The 17,284-nt window shown below is 38.5% G+C and overlaps 3 protein-coding genes across 6 annotated transcripts in view; 1 reads left to right on the top strand and 2 right to left on the bottom strand.

Moving 5' to 3' along the window:
• LOC111604217 overlaps window positions 1-17,284 on the bottom strand; it is a 63,468-nt gene that overhangs the window by 26,418 nt on the left and 19,766 nt on the right. The window lies entirely within an intron of this gene.
• On the bottom strand, window positions 78-589 carry LOC111604249 (probable salivary secreted peptide). Its single transcript, XM_023322240.2, has 2 exons — window positions 362-589; window positions 78-296 (listed from the first exon to the last, which is right to left on the bottom strand). Exons 1-2 carry the CDS (start codon window positions 554-556, stop codon window positions 126-128), a joined length of 366 nt encoding a protein of 121 aa, XP_023178008.1. The 5' UTR covers window positions 557-589; the 3' UTR covers window positions 78-125.
• Window positions 11,083-15,792, top strand: LOC111604257 (sodium-dependent nutrient amino acid transporter 1). 2 transcript variants are annotated; one of them, XM_023322252.2, is made up of 7 exons: window positions 11,083-11,656; window positions 13,081-13,455; window positions 13,527-13,716; window positions 13,773-14,055; window positions 14,158-14,334; window positions 14,981-15,081; window positions 15,158-15,792. In XM_023322252.2, the coding sequence occupies exons 1-7, from the start codon at window positions 11,163-11,165 to the stop codon at window positions 15,224-15,226; spliced, it is 1,689 nt and encodes a 562-aa protein (XP_023178020.2). In that variant the 5' UTR covers window positions 11,083-11,162; the 3' UTR covers window positions 15,227-15,792. The 2 variants fall into 2 exon arrangements, with proteins under 2 accessions (XP_023178020.2, XP_023178029.2); XM_023322261.2 differs by lacking the exons at window positions 14,158-14,334; window positions 14,981-15,081; window positions 15,158-15,792 and having other exon boundaries at window positions 13,813-14,000.

Raw genomic sequence — 17,284 nt, 5'->3', positions numbered from 1 at the left:
ATTTACGTGGTATACCCCTTCTCATTATGATTTTTAATATAGACTCACAAACACGCACACATAAAGACAACTGTAAATTGTAATTAATCAGCATTGTTTTAACTACTGACAAAATTAATTATAATTTAAATGCCATAAATATCGACAATGAAGCTGAATTCCTTGTTGCGCTGACTCTTAAAGTAGATTTTGGCAAAGTTGGCATTGGGTCCGCCAGCCTCGAGTCGAGCATAGCCGCCGTTGCCATTCTTGATCTGATCGGTGATCACAATTTGCGTGATGAGACGCTGAGTGCCCTAGTGAGAAAAATCAGATTTCAATTAGAAAATCAATGGCAAAAAACTCGAGTGAAGCAACGCACAACTTGTTCGAATTTATAGGTGCGCGTGACAATGCGTAAGAATTTCGATTTCTCTGAGATAATGACTCGCTCCAGATGCATGTCCCGGAAGACACGACTGCCCCACGTAATGCTATGACTCTGATTTGTGCCCGCGGCCCGGCCGACAGCAACCAGCGCGAATAGCACCAACAATGCTAAGCAAACGACTTTCATGCTGTTGTGCACAATTAATTATCACGTTTACGTATGAATTTATCGCAGTTATATACGTCCCACAAACAATGGCCCCGAAAATGTGTTTGCATTGTAAGCAAGCTTCACTTGTTGTCGGATTCTCATTAATGGCCACAGCTGGCATGCCAATCCACGAAAACCCCACCACATAACGCACCTGTGCTCAGGCAGACATACATATACTATAAATACCTATATGGAAGTACAACTGTGTCTTTGGATGTGCAACTTGAGGAAAAGTTTTGGAACAACTGTGTACAATAAACAGGCAACAATGCACGCTGCAAAGTCAATGCGAATGTCAGGGGCAGCTAGCTAAATTTATCTATCAAGCAGCAAAGGAAAATACGTAAAAAATGAAGGAAAGCTGAGAGAAGAGAAAAAAATCGGCAAATGAAACGAGAATTCCTCACAGCACATTAAACATGCAAATTTCGAAATGGATTACACATGAATACCTAAAATGTTTAGCTGGGGTCCAGGGGCCAACTCAGGGATCACAGCAAATAGAACGAGTGAGGTAGGGGAGAGGGAGAGAAGGAGACACGGAGACGTTCTTGCTTGCAGTTGTGGGCGTGTTGCTTTAAACTTGCTTTAAGCAAAATATTTATTTAATTTTTGTTAACTACCCCTCGCACACTTCCACACACACACACACGCCCACACATTGCACAGATCCAATTTACTCAAGTACAAAGACCCTGTCGCGTATATTGTTGAAATTTTATTGTGCAAACATGAGAGTGTACAAAATTTATGTGTGTGTGTGTGTGGGTGTGTGGTTCAGCTTTATGGTTGCCACGTTGGTTTTGTTTCTCATTTAAAGTGTGTGTGTGGGTGTATGCATAAACAAACTCTAAGCTTGCGAAGCGTTGTTAAGTTGTGCCAATAGATATACATACACATACACATACCTATATATATGTGTATATACATGTTTCTGCGCACCGCAAAAATAAAAACGATTTTTGCCAAACAAATCAACTAGACAACAGCAGCGTCGTAACAAATCACAAGTACGAAATCATTAAATTAAACCGAAAACACAGCTGAGATACCCTATACGTTTATTGGAGTTAAGTAACTTTAGACCTGGTATACTTAGTATATGAGAGAGAGAGAGAGAGAAATACAGCGACACAATTCAGATAAGTAATACTCATTCAACAGCTACGAGGGTTTGACGTACCTATGGCAGCTTTATCCAGAACTCATTGGGAATTCTAAGAACATTTCTGCAGTTGGCAGATTTTTTAAATATTAACTGTTCATTTGTGTGCAAAGCTGTAAGTATATGCTAGACGAAATTTAGTTAAAAATCATAACAATTTTTAAAAATATTCTATTATCTGTGATCCGTTCATATACGACAAGTTGAGTAGGTTTAAAAGTGTTTTGCGCATTGGAGAAAACGTTGACACAAGTGTAAAATATTTAAGGGGAATTATTGTTATTATTTAGAAGAAAAGTAAAGTTTGATTATTAGATTATGGCTTAAGCATATTTAAAGTGAAGATAAAGTTTTCTATCTTAATATTCCTCATGGTTTTTATTATGTAAATTGTAATACATTGAGAGCCGCACTTAATATGTAAACAAAACAGTTAACAATAAGCTCTAAGCTCAATCCCAATCACAATTACAATCACAGCTTGAAAGCACAAAACTGCAATTAGCCAGGCAACTCGACAGCTTTATGATGTGGCCACTTTAAAGCAGCTGAAGGCAGGCTTTTAGTGCCATGTGCTACAACTTAAATTCAAGCCAACAACAAAAATGTTCGTTGTTGGACCCGAGCACACGCTGGCAATTGTCAGCACACAAAAGAAATTTTATGCATAGGTGGGCAATAAAAAGGACACAAATCGTAACAGAAGCGAACGACCACAGAGGGCGGTCATAAATATTTGAATTGTCCGTTGTCTATTTGTCTATTTATTGTTGCTGTTGCTGTTGATATTTATATACGTATGCAGATCGAGATAAGAGAAATAAGAAATATTTATGTGTGTCTCATTTGAATGATGCATCCATGCAGCTGACATTTGAAACCACATGTCTATTGATAACATATTTATTTTGTATTTGCTTTGAGATTTGAAACGTGTGTATATCTATCTCTCTCTCTCTCTCTCGCTGTCTGTTTGATAGCTTTGACTATAGGCTATGGCACTTATGCCTCAAGCGATTTAAATAAATTTTAATTAAAGCAAATGACACTTGAAACAGAACACGCATTGCCAGCACACTAGACAGAGACAGCAACAGTAATTACAGATTGAAATTGAGTGGAAGTGAGAGGCAGACAGGGAGCATAGATGTAGTACAGAGAGAGACAGTGTGAGTTACGTGCTGTTTGTGCATGAAATCAAGTGCTGTTGCTCTTCGCTGTTGTTGTTGCACTAGAGTGTACACACACACACACACCAAATTTAACAGCCATACACACACATACATTCGCCATGCTCGTGACAAGCTGAGACAAAATAAACAAACAAACAGGACACAACTTCATTTGATTAGGTTAGCAACAGGCGAGCAAAAGCCAGACACTGTGCGCTAGAGAGAGAGAGCTATATATAAAGAGTTGGAGAGAGAGCGAAGGCGTGAGAGGCCGAGCTAGGTAGATATTAAATCACTATCGCGCCCGCAGCAGTTTTCACGCTAGAAAATTGGCTACACATACAGGAACACGCACACACATTAAAAGGCAGAGAGAGAGAGGAAGAGAGAGAGTAGGCGTAGAGCGAGTTAGACACTGCAGACTATTAGCAAACAGAGAAGCAGCATACAAAATGTGACGCTGGACAAATGAATAAAAGTTGCTTCTACTGAATTGTAATTAGATAGCAGACCCTACTCAGCAAGCCCAATCACACGCCTACAACTAATACACACACACAAATACACGTATATCAGAGAGCACCCCAGCGGCATGGCTTTAATAGCAGTTATTAGCCACAAATGTGGCTTTTGGGCAGCTAAGCAGCACGAAATTAGACGGCTTTCGTTTCTATAATCTGTGCGGTGTTTGTCATATTTGTTGCTTTTTTACTAAGTGTGCCACACGCCACACACATACACAAGGAGTGGGTGAGTATGGCAGCGGAAGGACAAAATCCACTTGTTTCAGTCGACTCATCGCAAGCCCCGCAGCTAACAGCAAAAAACCTTCTTCAATGCCATTAGACGTCATTGTATTTAGCTGTGGTTGGGCAGCAGCCACGTCTTTGACAATATCCGAAACTTGAACGACACTTGCCACTAGCGTTGAGTGTGGGCGAACGGGCGTGTGGGCGTGGCGGAGCGCGTTAGCTGTGCTGCAAATAAATGCCATTTAAGGCCTTAGCATGCTAAACGACATTAACGTGACACCCAAGTGTCAGTTAACGCCTGTCACATACAACATACAACAACAACAGCAACAACAGCAAGAGCAACAGAAACAGCAACAAAATTGTGTACGCAACGCCAAGTTTTTGCCACTTCACACAGCATTACGCATACGCCGCTTGAGCCGCAGCCAGAAAAAACAGATTCAAGAACAATTACGCTACACATTTGTTGGCTTTGCGGTTTTTAGCCAACAGATGTGAACAACTAGCAAATACCCTGTTAATAATATAAAAATATTTATAACAATATAAAGTCAAAATTTAAAAAAGTTGAATAAATTTCTAAGCTGTTATATATATATTAATTTTCTAAATTAAATATATTTTAAAATATTAATACAAAAACTATTTTAAAAAAACAGAACAAAAGAACTTTTTATTATTTTTTTAATATATATTTAAATATATATTTAAATAAGAAAAATTAAAATAAAATATACCAATATATATCAGACTTTTCTCTAAAACGCTATCAGAATTACAAAAAAAAATTAAAAAATTTTACAAGATAAATTAATGATTCAAACTTAAGGTTTTCACTGAATTTAAAATTTTACATGATATATTTATATACATTCAATGTAATCTAGTATATTTAGTAGTATATTTTTAATTTCTTTCAAAAGGCAAAGTTTAATTTGTTTTAGGCTTTACAATATTCTAGGAAATTGTCAACAAAGTTTTCTTTCAGTATTTTTTATCAAATTGAAATTCCCTTTTGGCCTTTTGCTGTTAGCACACATATGTATAATAATGTCCCCTCACTTTTAACATTTGAAGCATTTTAGTTTGTCGCAATTCTCTAAAGAACTCTAGTTTGATGCGAGCGCAAATAAAAAGTTGGTATTGTAACAATTGTTGCCCAGTTCCGACATCTCACTTGTGAAAAGGGGTTTTTATGTTCTTCTGCTTCTGCTTTTTCTTGGTTGTTTTGCGGTCCGAGTGGCTTATGGCCCGCACTGTCACTGTGCATACAAATGCTGGATTGCAAGTAAATTGCAACAAATGTTGCACTTTGCACCACAGTCGTGGGCATGGCGTGGAATGGTGTGGTGCACCAGGCACCCGCAGCCGCGGACCCGTGACAGTTTCAATGAATGCGAAATGCGAAATCACAGTTGTGCCACAAAATCTTGACAACTGCAGCAGCTGCTACTGCTTCTCGGCATGCAAATTGGCCTTTTGGCTTTCGTTCTTCAGCTGGAACTGGTTCTGCCTGTTGATAAGACGGCAAATAAGTTGCCAACACTTCCGAGACAATTGCCGACTCTGCACCTTTCTCTTCTCGCTATGTAGAAAGCGAACAAGAAGTAGAAGAAGAAAACTTGTCGACAAACAATGAAAATTACTTTTCATATTTAATTGCCTGGCAAAGGCAACGGACTCGAGCAACAGTGCCACAGAAAGCAAACAAAAGTGTCATATGATATTAAAGAGAACTTAAAGTTGAAATGGCAATTGGCATGCCATATACCGCTTGCCGCATGCCACATGCCAGCTGTGTCAACTATGCTGCAACACAAACACGAAAAGGCGCAAGCACTTCAAACTCTTGAGTTGACTTCAACTTGGCCAAAAATTAGACGTGCTAAGCAAGTAATGGAGACAGCAAATGCTTATTATTTGCATAAAACTAACACACATACAAGACACACACACACACACATCAAGCAGCCATGTCACAGGTAAACTCACATAGTCTTTGGGGCGTAAAAATGCAAATTTTCGTTGCAAATTTAAATGTCACCTAACAATTGAGTTGTTAAACTCACATTAAGAGCACGAAATGCTTGTCAGCGCAGCACCAGCAGCAGCAGCATACTTGCCACATTCCACATGCAGCTGCTGAGAAAAACAAAAGCAATACGTTACACATACGCAGCGTGGTACGTGACAAAGTAAAAACAATTTAGGGAAAACTTATGACAAGGCAGCTGCAGCTGCAGCTGAAAAACAATTAGAATCGAAAATATTTATTAAATCTGCTTTACACATTCATTCTGATGTGAGAAACGAAATTAAGTCAATTCAAATTAAATATATATATTCTTGATAAATTACAATTATTTTAAAGTTTTATCTAAATTATTTATTGTATTTTTGACTATTTTTTGGAAAGAAAAAAAGAGAGTTTTTATGAACTTTATTTGATATTATTTTATTATATGGAAACAAATGCATAAATCTGAAATGTGCTTATGGAAATTGTATTTCGAATTGAATTTGAAATTGAATTGCGTTATGAATTATAAATTTTTAATTCTAGACCAAAAATTAGTTTTATGAATTTTTTTAGCACAAAGCAAACTAGGCTTAAAGCAATAGCAATCTCAAATAAATTGTTTAAGAATAACATTTTTATAATTTGAGGAGTTTTTTCTTTGTAAACACAACTAGAAAAAGCATGCATACATTTAATTGGTTGATCTGCTTAATGAGCCAAAGATAACTAACTCTAAGAGTTGGCTTAGCCTTTTGTCTACTATGTAATTTTCAACAAAACCAATATACCCTGAATACTCACTTTCAACGGATTCGGGGTACGAAAAGGTTCGCTTAATTAGTTATCATCAGTAGTAGATTATTATCTTTAGATTATATAGACAATTTCTAGTAAAATAATTGTTTAACCCTATTATTTATAGCTCAGTTCAATTGATTTTGCTTTAGTTCAAGTTTCCTTCCCCAAAAATCCATTTCTACATATATATCATGCTAATTCGTTTTTAAACATAGCTGCATAGCTGTCATTAGTTCTCTTCTAATTGCTTTAGCTTGGGCACGTACCACGCTGCGTATGTGTAACGTGGGATACCCTCCATCACTTAGCTATATAACTCGCAAATAGCTACAAAGCCTAGATAAGCTGCGTAAAGACGAGCCAAAAATACCTCGCAAGAGCTGTAAGCTGCTCAAAAACCAGTGCATCCTAACCATTAAGCCTATAGGGTATGCAACGCCTGAAGCGTATCATATTTAGGTAATTTTGGAGCGCCTACAAAACCGAAGAAGACGAAGAAGAAAAAAGTGAAAGCCTAAAAAGTTCGAGCGCAAAACTTTTTACTTTGTCGTTGGGAATGCGAATGTGGTTACTAAAAAGCCTTGTTGCTGTTGTTGCTGCTGTAGCTGTGGCATGCGTTGCAGCCTCAGTATTGCCATTCGATGTCAATTTAAAGTTTTTTATTTTTATTTAGTTTTTTTCTCTTCTTCTTCTTTCACTTCACGTTTTTGCTTTACGTTCGGGTCGGATAAAGTTTCAGGAGCAAAGTTTTTCGCATTGTTCGCAGCGGCTGCCGGGTAATCGGACCCAGCGCCGGCAGAGGCAATGGCAAAGGCTAAGGCTAAGCTTGGCATAATCGATTTGCTTCTGCCTTTTCATTTTAATAACTTTCTGTTTTTTTTTGCGCACAGGGCGGCGCCGCAACAAAAACGAGACTGCAACAAAGTGCGGCAACAATTACGTGCGGCAAACAACCAAACTGCAATCGACAAAGCCAACAATGGCTGAAAGGTGCACAAAATAGAGCAGAGCAGGCGACAACAAGACAGCAAGATAAAAAGGGATGGCAAGCAGCAGCTAGTTGAAAGTTGCAGCAAGTTGCCAATGCCAAACTGGGTTAAAGACTTCGTCTTCGTTTGTGCCACTTCCCTTGACATTTGGCAGCAGCTGCTGCTGCTGCTGGTGCTGCTTCTGGTGCAGGTGCAGATGCATTCAACTGCAAGCTTCACCATAATTGAGGCACGCGCAAAACAAATGCTGAGAGCAGCAGCAGCAAAAACAATTTTGAACTGCTCTTATTTTTGGGGGCACGCGTTCTGCCAGCATGCAACGTGCAACGTACAACGTGCAACACGAAAATCATTATTTATAATTTACAATACGCATTTACCAGCTAAAACTGCATGAAACTAATTTATTTATGCATATTGCAACTAAACCGCAAAACTGGCTTAAATATAGCAACAAAAAAGATATATAGATACACACATGATATTACATTTTATATATATATAGACATATATATGCTTCGCCCACAACTCTCGATGTAGTTTAATTCAATTCAAGTTGATTAAAAATTAATTTCAAATTAAATGTGCGCTCAATGATTTTGCGCTTTCAATTGCCACGTAAAGAGGAAAAGAGAGAGAGAGAGAGAGAGGAGGACAAGAGTGAAAGAGAAGCTTGTGGCATCATTTGGTCGTGTGTAAATGTCAGGGCTTAGCGGGTAGTTAAAAGCTGTCAGCAAAAGTAAAAATTCGACACGTTTGCCCCAACTCACCCAGCACACACACATGAGTCAAATGGCAAAAGTTGCTACACACAGAAAGACACACACACTCGCACACAACTTATACAATGCTGACTAATAAGTACACGAGCAGCTCAAGCGGAAACGGAAGTTGTTGCAAAGTCCGTTGAAATCAATTTTAAAGGTAAACTTGTTACAAGTTACTGAAATACAGAAACAACTACAGCAGCTACAGCAACAACAATAACAATATTTCAGCAAAAGCAAAACTAATTGCAATGCTCATTATACCCAATATACCTTGTAAAACACATGTACAAACCTTAGGGCATTTCAAGTGCAGAGCGCAAAGTTTTCAGTGCTAAACAATCTCTGTGGAATTTGTTTACTAATAAGTTGCAGTGTTGTAAAGTGCTTTGTAAAGAAAAAGTTGACTCTAGCTAGAGCTGATATAGAATATACTATATATCATAAATCTATATACTTGATTATCAATCTATATTAATAAATTGATCAACATATTATTTCAATGTCTTACAACACTAACTGCTAACATTTTACAGCACTTTATAGCAGTCTATTGACAGTTGTGTATACAATAAATATTTAAAAAATGTATGCCTTTTCCCTTTTCCTTTTTATATAAGAATATAATATATTCTATAAGAATAGATGCAACAATTATTCCTTTAATTACATATATTCAACGATAACTTCCAGAGTTTGAAAACGAAATATTTTATAGATCTATTTTATATATAACGCATAACAAGTTCTATGCTAGCCTAGTTGACTCTTAGTAAATCCAATTAAAATTTACAGAGCATCTGCTAGTCGTGCACTTATCACTTGCTGTTGTTGATGGGCCTGTGAGGCAAGTGGTTGCTGTTGTTGTCAAAGCAATTGAAGTTGCAGTTGCAGTCGTAGTTAAAGTTACAGTTGCTATAGCTGTTATCGATTGTTGCACACACAGAGATACACACAGGCACACATGTAACACTCATATATGGCATATGTACTACGTGCTCCAGATGCGCCCCATTAGCGTTTCGCATGCCCCGGCAAAAGTTTCAAAATTTATTTGCCTCATTTTGTGCACATTGTTTGGCTGGCTGGCTGCCTGGCTGACTGCCTGGCTGTTGGAATCTGCGTGTTGTGGCACGGTAAAGTTGCAACGCCTGCAGCCTGCAATTAAAAGTGAAGCAATGCCCGCCTGCCCGAATGCTTCTCTAATGCACAGCACTTTAATTAACTTCCCCAGCCCGAAACTAATGGCAATTTATGTGCGTTAATAAACGCTCAATGGAAAAGGCAGAAAAAGGAGCAGTGTAAAGAGTTTAAGGATTTTGCATTACCCTCAATTTCCAGTCGACGTCTGCAATCAGCGTTATCAAAGCCATTTAATTCTCAGAAATCTGGCCAAAGTTGTTAAAAACCCATTTAAAACTGTCACCGTAATGAACGTTCAGCATCTTCTGAGCACTTGGATTTCATCTTTCCGTTCCATTCCGTTGCGTTCCGCCTTGCATTTTCACCCAGCTGCTGCAACTGGAAAATGGCAGCTGCACGCCCTGCCAGCCTTTCATTGGGGATGTTAATTAGAAAACTCTTGAAAATGATTAAAAACTTTCGTGGCTGTCAGGCGGCCAAAAAGAGTTGCCAACTTTTGCTTCCTGCTGTAAAAATGACACGAAACTACACGAGAAAGACGATGAGGCGAAGGGGAGAGAGAGAGCGAGAATAATGCGCTCTGTATGACGGCTGTGCTGTCAGAAACTTGAAAACTTTGCTCAGCTGCACTTGGAGAATCAGCGGTATATATAATGATAGCACTTAGAGAGTTGTCTCAAGCTTCCACTGTAATGCACTGTTAATCGTAAGGTATTATTTGGGTTAGTGCTGCGACTTAAGCTTCTGAAACAATTGAAAACGAAACACTATGCTATATAGCATGATCAAGGTAATGGTGTTTCGTTCCAGCAACATGTGGTTGATGTATTATATGACAATATTGACTTGTGGAACATTTGGAAACGAAACACTTGGAATCAAAATGCTAAGATATTTGAGAGATCTACGCGTGTTCCTAGGTAACTTAAAATACATTTGGAAAGAAACAATTCGTGTAAGTAAGAATAATAGTGTTACCAGGAGTTCTAGAATATTTGGCATCGAAACAGTTAGATATTTTCTACATCTACAATCATAATATTTCGATTATTTGGATTGGATATAATTTGAAGGTCAAAGCTCAAAATTAACTAAATTTATACGATTTAATAAAATGAGATTGATTTTAAGCCCAATTCACATTGCTTCCTTAACTTTTAAGCCTTCCATATGAAACTATAATCAATATTTCAGATCAAGTTTCGCATTCAATATCTATAATATTTACATAAAAATCGCAACCTTTGACGTCTGTTACAGACGTGCTGCGGCAACTCACGTGTTTTCTAATTCTAATTTATAAAGTCAATTCCGCATTTGCAAGATTGGATTTACAAGTGTAATACAGCTCAGGCTGCCGGCATTCTATTTGCTTTTCAACAGTTTAAACTGGCAATAAACATGTGCACTCTAATCAACAATTTGCACATCTCTGGGCTCAGCTACTGAACTGTGAAGCTGTGACATTGTGCGCTGCGACACCTGCCGCACCGGCCGCGCCGCAGCCCGCATAGCATCTTTTATTAGTGCCAATTAAATGGAATGCTACAAATAGACATTCAGATAAAGATAAACACCAGATACTAGCAGAAACCAGATAAACATGGATATACATATTTCACAATGCCAATTGTAACTGAAATCTGCTAGAGCAATCTGAGCGGTTGCGGTTAACTTGAGCTAAATTGTTTCGATGTGTGGAATCAGTTGACAACGCGACCTCAAAGTGTGCGCAGTGCAGCAGAGCTAAAAAGATCAAATTTGTCGAAAATGTCACGGAAGCAAGCGCAGCTAGTGCTCGACGAGAAGGAGAAACCGAAGGAGGAGTGGGGCAATGGCTTGGAGTTTCTCTTCTCCTGCATCTCCTTGTCTGTGGGCCTGGGCAACATTTGGCGCTTTCCCTACATAGCTTTTCAAAATGGCGGTGGCACCTTCGTAATACCCTATTTGATAGCGCTGCTGGTCATCGGACGACCCGTCTACTATTTAGAGATCTCACTGGGTCAGTTTCGTGGCGGCGGCGTATTACGCGCCTTCGATCTGGCACCACTGCTCAAGGGCGTCGCTGCCGGCCAGGTGCTAGCCACAAGCGCCTCCATCACCTACTATTCGAGCATAATGGCATTAACGTTGCGTTTCCTGCTGGCCTCGTTCAGTGCTGAGCTGCCCTGGAGCACCTGTCGACAGAGCTGGGGCAGTGATTGCCACGATGGTAGCTCGGTGAATGCCAGCGGGAAAATGGCACCAGCTCAGCTCTACTTTGAGTGAGTAAACTGAGGAAGCTGTGAATATATTTTCCTAGTTTACTATATAAATAGCAGAGTTCGAAGGTATATATTGGTCTGTATGACATTGCTACATATTTCTTTGGACTCTGCCTTAAATCTAGGTCTCTTAGTGATAGCGATGGTGATAGAGATGCAAAGGTTAGAGTTAGAGAAGAACTAGGGATTACCAGGATTTCATTGTACTAAAATTTAAATAAAATCTTTAGTATTTAAATAGAATTCACTTACTATATCATATCATCATATCATCAGATCATCATATCATCATATCATCATATCATCATATCATCATATCATCATATCATCATATCATCATATCATCATATCATCATATCATCATATCATCATATCATCATATCATCATATCATCATATCATCATATCATCATATCATCATATCATCATATCATCATATCATCATATCATCATATCATCATATCATCATATCATCATATCATCATATCATCATATCATCATATCATCATATCATCATATCATCATATCATCATATCATCATATCATCATATCATCATATCATCATATCATCATATCATCATATCATCATATCATCATATCATCATATCATCATATCATCATATCATCATATCATCATATCATCATATCATCATATCATCATATCATCATATCATCATATCATCATATCATCATATCATCATATCATCATATCATCATATCATCATATCATCATATCATCATATCATCATATCATCATATCATCATATCATCATATCATCATATCATCATATCATCATATCATCATATCATCATATCATCATATCATCATATCATCATATCATCATATCATCATATCATCATATCATCATATCATCATATCATCATATCATCATATCATCATATCATCATATCATCATATCATCATATCATCATATCATCATATCATCATATCATCATATCATCATATCATCATATCATCATATCATCATATCATCATATCATCATATCATCATATCATCATATCATCATATCATCATATCAACATATCATCATAACATCATATCATCATATCATCATATCATCATATCATCATATCATCATATCATCATATCATCATATCATCATATCATCATATCATCATATCATCATATCATCATATCATCATATCATCATATCATCATATCATCATATCATCATATCATCATATCATCATATCATCATATCATCATATCATCATATCATCATATCATCATATCATCATATCATCATATCATCATATCATCATATCATCATATCATATCATCATATCATCACATCATGATTTCATCTATATCAGTCTATATACATATTATACACAAAAAAATCTAAGAAGTCTCTCTCAAATTCTCCATCTAAATTCTACTTTCACATTCGTTCCATGAACAGGCGTGAAATTCTCCATGAGCTGCCCAACTTAGATGAGGGTGTCGGTGTGCCCAATTGGCAGCTGGTCGCTTGCTTAGCTGTGGCTTGGCTCATCATTGGCGCCGTGCTCATACGTGGCATCAAGAGCAGTGGCAAGGCCGCCTACTTTCTGGGCGTATTTCCGTATGTGGTGCTATTGCTGCTGTTGTTGCGTGCGGTGACGCTGCCTGGAGCATGGGATGGCATTGTCTACTTCTTTAAGCCACAATGGAAGGAGCTGCTCAATCCACTGGTATGGTATGCCGCAGTTACCCAGGTCTTCTTCTCGCTGGCCATTTGCTTTGGCACCGTGATTACGTATGCCTCCTATAACAATTTCCACCGGAATGTGTACAAGTAGGTGCCATGCAAACTTCACTCAACTGTGGCCAGCAGCTACATTTACCATTTGCCATCCCCATTTGCAGCGACATTGTTATCATCACAACAATGGACTCGTGCTCCTCGATAATTGCTGGCTGCATTACGTTTGGCATTCTGGGCAATTTGGCCAAACAGACGGGCATCACGGACATCGGCAGCGTCGTGAAAGGCGGCACTGGCCTGGCCTTCATCTCGTATCCGGAGGCAATTGCCAAATTTGAGTATGTGCCACAGGTAAGCTATCGAGAGGAGGGCGCGCCGTGTGCGCTTTAAAGCACAACTACCTAAAGATGTTTGCGGTCCTCTTCTTTTTGATGCTATTTGTATTAGGCATTGGCAGCACCGTCGGCATGGGCTCCTGCATCTTACGCGTCATCCGCGACCAATTTGGCAAACGTGCTGGTCCCAGCTGGGCCCTGGCTGGCGCTCTAGTTGCACTCGGCTTTGGCGTGAGCATCGTTTATGTGACACCCGGCGGGCAGTTCATAGTCAATCTGATCGATTTCTATGGCGTTTCCTTTACCGCTCTAATACTTGCCATTGGCGAGCTGCTGGCCGTGGCCTGGTTCTATGGTACGGTTGTGTTAACTGTGTTAACTCTAGCATATCCTTTTTCTACTCCTCCTCACTCTCTAACTGCATCGCCTGCACTTGTTTTTTTTTTTTTTGGCTCAGGCGTGCGGCGCTTCTGCGCGGATATCAAATTCATGATGGGCATTGAAACGGGCTGGTATTGGCGTTTGTGCTGGGCTTACATTACGCCCGGTCTGATGGCCGCTGTGCTGCTCTACACGCTGCTCAACATGGAGGAATTGAAATACAAAGGCGTGCCATATCCTCGTATCGCCAATGGTAAGGCAGCTCAGAGCTTACTGTCAGCATAAACTAAAAGCGTTTAGCAATTGTAGACTGCATTTGGGGCATTCAGAAACGCTGCTTACCTAATCAATGCCTGAAGACCTTTTATACCATATCAACTCATCATTAAGATTAAATAATATATAGCTAGATTTGATTGATAATTGCAGTCAGACATTGAGGAATTCAACTGCAAATATCAATTGGCCGACTAAATGGCCATTTACAGCTTATCAGATAGAATTTAGAAAGAATTTATCGCACAGAATACAAAAATCTGAAGCCTAGAACTGAGAAGCAGCCAATCAAATTGTAAAGAAAATTGTAGACTAATGAAATTCGTTATTAAATGTATTTTTGCTTATCTTTTATGCATTGATTTGTTTGTTGTAGAAAGTTAGTAAAAAAAATTAAAACTGAGCAATTTATATTAGAAATATTTGAGCACTGATGCCACAGCAGTTCTCAATTAATTAGCATTTGGCATATCTTCAAGGCAGGATATTATGAATTCATTACAAAAACTAGTTGAGAATTATAGTCCAAATTCAGAGTTAAATTATTCTAGCTTCTATCATTATTATATGTCCACTTGTTATAAATTTTAATATAAATTGAACTTAAACCCTTTGCCTTGCAGTCTTTGGCTACATCTTGGCTGCCTTGGGTCTGTTACAATTGCCTGGCTGGGCTCTTTATGCCTACTACAAACAGCGCAAAGCTGGCAATAGCATTTGGCAGGTAACTAGATTTCTATACAAAATATTAATATATATATATATATACACTATAATATTCAACTATTATTGTCTTTCAGCGCCTTTGTGCTGCTAGCAGGCCAGCCGAGTCGTGGACACCAGCCATTGCACAGATGCCACAGCAGTAACCAACGTTGCGTATACGTAATGTGTTTAGAGCATGTGTCAAGTGCATGTGGAAGTGTTTAAACTAGAATGTGTAGAGAGTACGAAAAATACAATCTTTTGACAACGTCAAAAAAAAAACTAAAGTCAAACAACAAAGTTCATTGTGTTGGGTGTAAACACAGACAGCAAATTTACTAGAAGATAAAAAAAAAATGAAAGCAAAAACAAAAAACAAACTTTATATTGACACACACATGAAATACCCTTTGTGACATAGTAGTGCTGCTGTCTGCAGTTTTATGATTAATTAAATTCTTGGCTAAAAGCAAAAATTATGTTTTTCACAAAGTTTCTAACAACTAAGTGAATAGAATATGTATGTAGCTGCATTTTACAGTTTCTAATGACGACGCTGCTGAAGTTTAAATGCTGTAACTGCGAGAGTATATAAAATGCTGCTGTTTGCAACTGGAGCGACAACAACGACAGCAACAACTGAGAACAACTTGAACAACAACTCGAACAACAACAATATGGATAAACTGAGGGAGCAGCCAACTGCAAACGCTTTTAATTACCCCAGGGCGTGCCTTGTGCCACGTCAACAGCATGCTGCATGCAGCATGCGGCATGTGGCATGCAGCAATCGTGCCCTCGCGCAGGATGTGGCATGTCAATGGGTGGGCGAAATAGCTAAAGCAACTGCAGCAACTGTAGAAATGGAAAATGAAAAGTGGAAAATGGGAAATGGCGAATGGGAAGCTGAAGCTGAAGCTGTGCTTTGTGTACGCGTGTGTATGTATGTGTATGTGTGCGTAAGCTTGAAATGCCAGACATGTCGGCAATGCGGAAATGCGCAAATATCAAATGAAAACAAGCGACTAAAGTGAACGAAACGTTAAATAAAACATTTTGCCTATCCGTTGTTCCACCAACTCATTTGAAGAGCGAGGCTGATGTGGCTGAGCTGCTGCTGTGACACAGGACAACAAATCAAAATGGCACACAAATGGCCATTGCATGCATGTATGCATGTGTGTGTGTGTATGCGACAAAAGTTGAAATGTAAATATGCAAAAGCGAGGCGTGCGAAAAACTCACAGTTCGGCATTGCAACGCTTTTAACATATGACAGCGCATTGCTAAGTGTGGGAGTGTGAGTGTGTGCTAGTGTGTATGTGTGTACGCGCATCAGTTGTCAAAAAGTGACAGTGTTAAATTTTTTCGCTTCTCGTCAGCCCTACCAAAGCGCTTTTCTTGCCGCCTTCATTCACAGCGCTTGGCAGCAACAACAACAACAACAGTAACAACAACAACAACAAATTGAAGTGTGTGTTGACTTTGACTGACGCGTTGTTAGCCGTGAAGTGTGGGTGCCCTGCGACGTCACAACCTTTTGGCATTGCGTGCTCTCACAGCTGGCACACCCACAACTCAAACGCACACACACACACACAAACATCCACACACATCCACACACATACAGCACACACATACACACAGTTATATACAAAATATAAAAATGGACTGCGTCAAGTTGGTTGCGTTTTTCAATACCCTGTAAAAGTGTTGCGCATTGAGGGTATTTAAGGTTGATTATTATTTTATGTATATTTCGATTCAACTTAAAACTTTCCAATCAAGTTCTTAACAAGAAGATAAGAGCTATGAAGCTTAGGCTGAAAATAAGATCCAATAAAAGTTCCTTAAAAAAATATCATATTATATTCTTATATGATTTATATTACTTAAAGCTACTGTCTATATAGTTTTTATGTTCTTATTTTTCTAGAGCTTTTTTATCTTTTTTAACTTCTCCACTTCCTTCTATAGCATTCATATCACATCTAGTTTCTATAGCGCTCATATATATCATCAATAGCTCCTCTAATTTCTATATCTTCTATATCTTCCATAGTATATCTAGTTACGTTGAAATGAGCAACAATATTCATACGCAGCTATAAACAGCCCAATCCAATCACGCTTATAGACCATGCAAAGTTCATGCATTTATGAAGTGAATTGGCCAACAATAGAGAGAAAAATCGAACAATATATACAAATATATATAAATA

The sequence above is a fragment of the Drosophila hydei genome, unplaced genomic scaffold (genome assembly GCF_003285905.1).
Source record: "Drosophila hydei strain 15085-1641.00,03,60 unplaced genomic scaffold, DhydRS2 tig00008134-arrow-pilon, whole genome shotgun sequence".
Taxonomy (NCBI): Eukaryota; Metazoa; Arthropoda; class Insecta; order Diptera; family Drosophilidae; genus Drosophila; species Drosophila hydei.
Note: the sequence above shows the minus strand (reverse complement) of the source record. Positions and strands in the feature narration are given on the sequence as shown.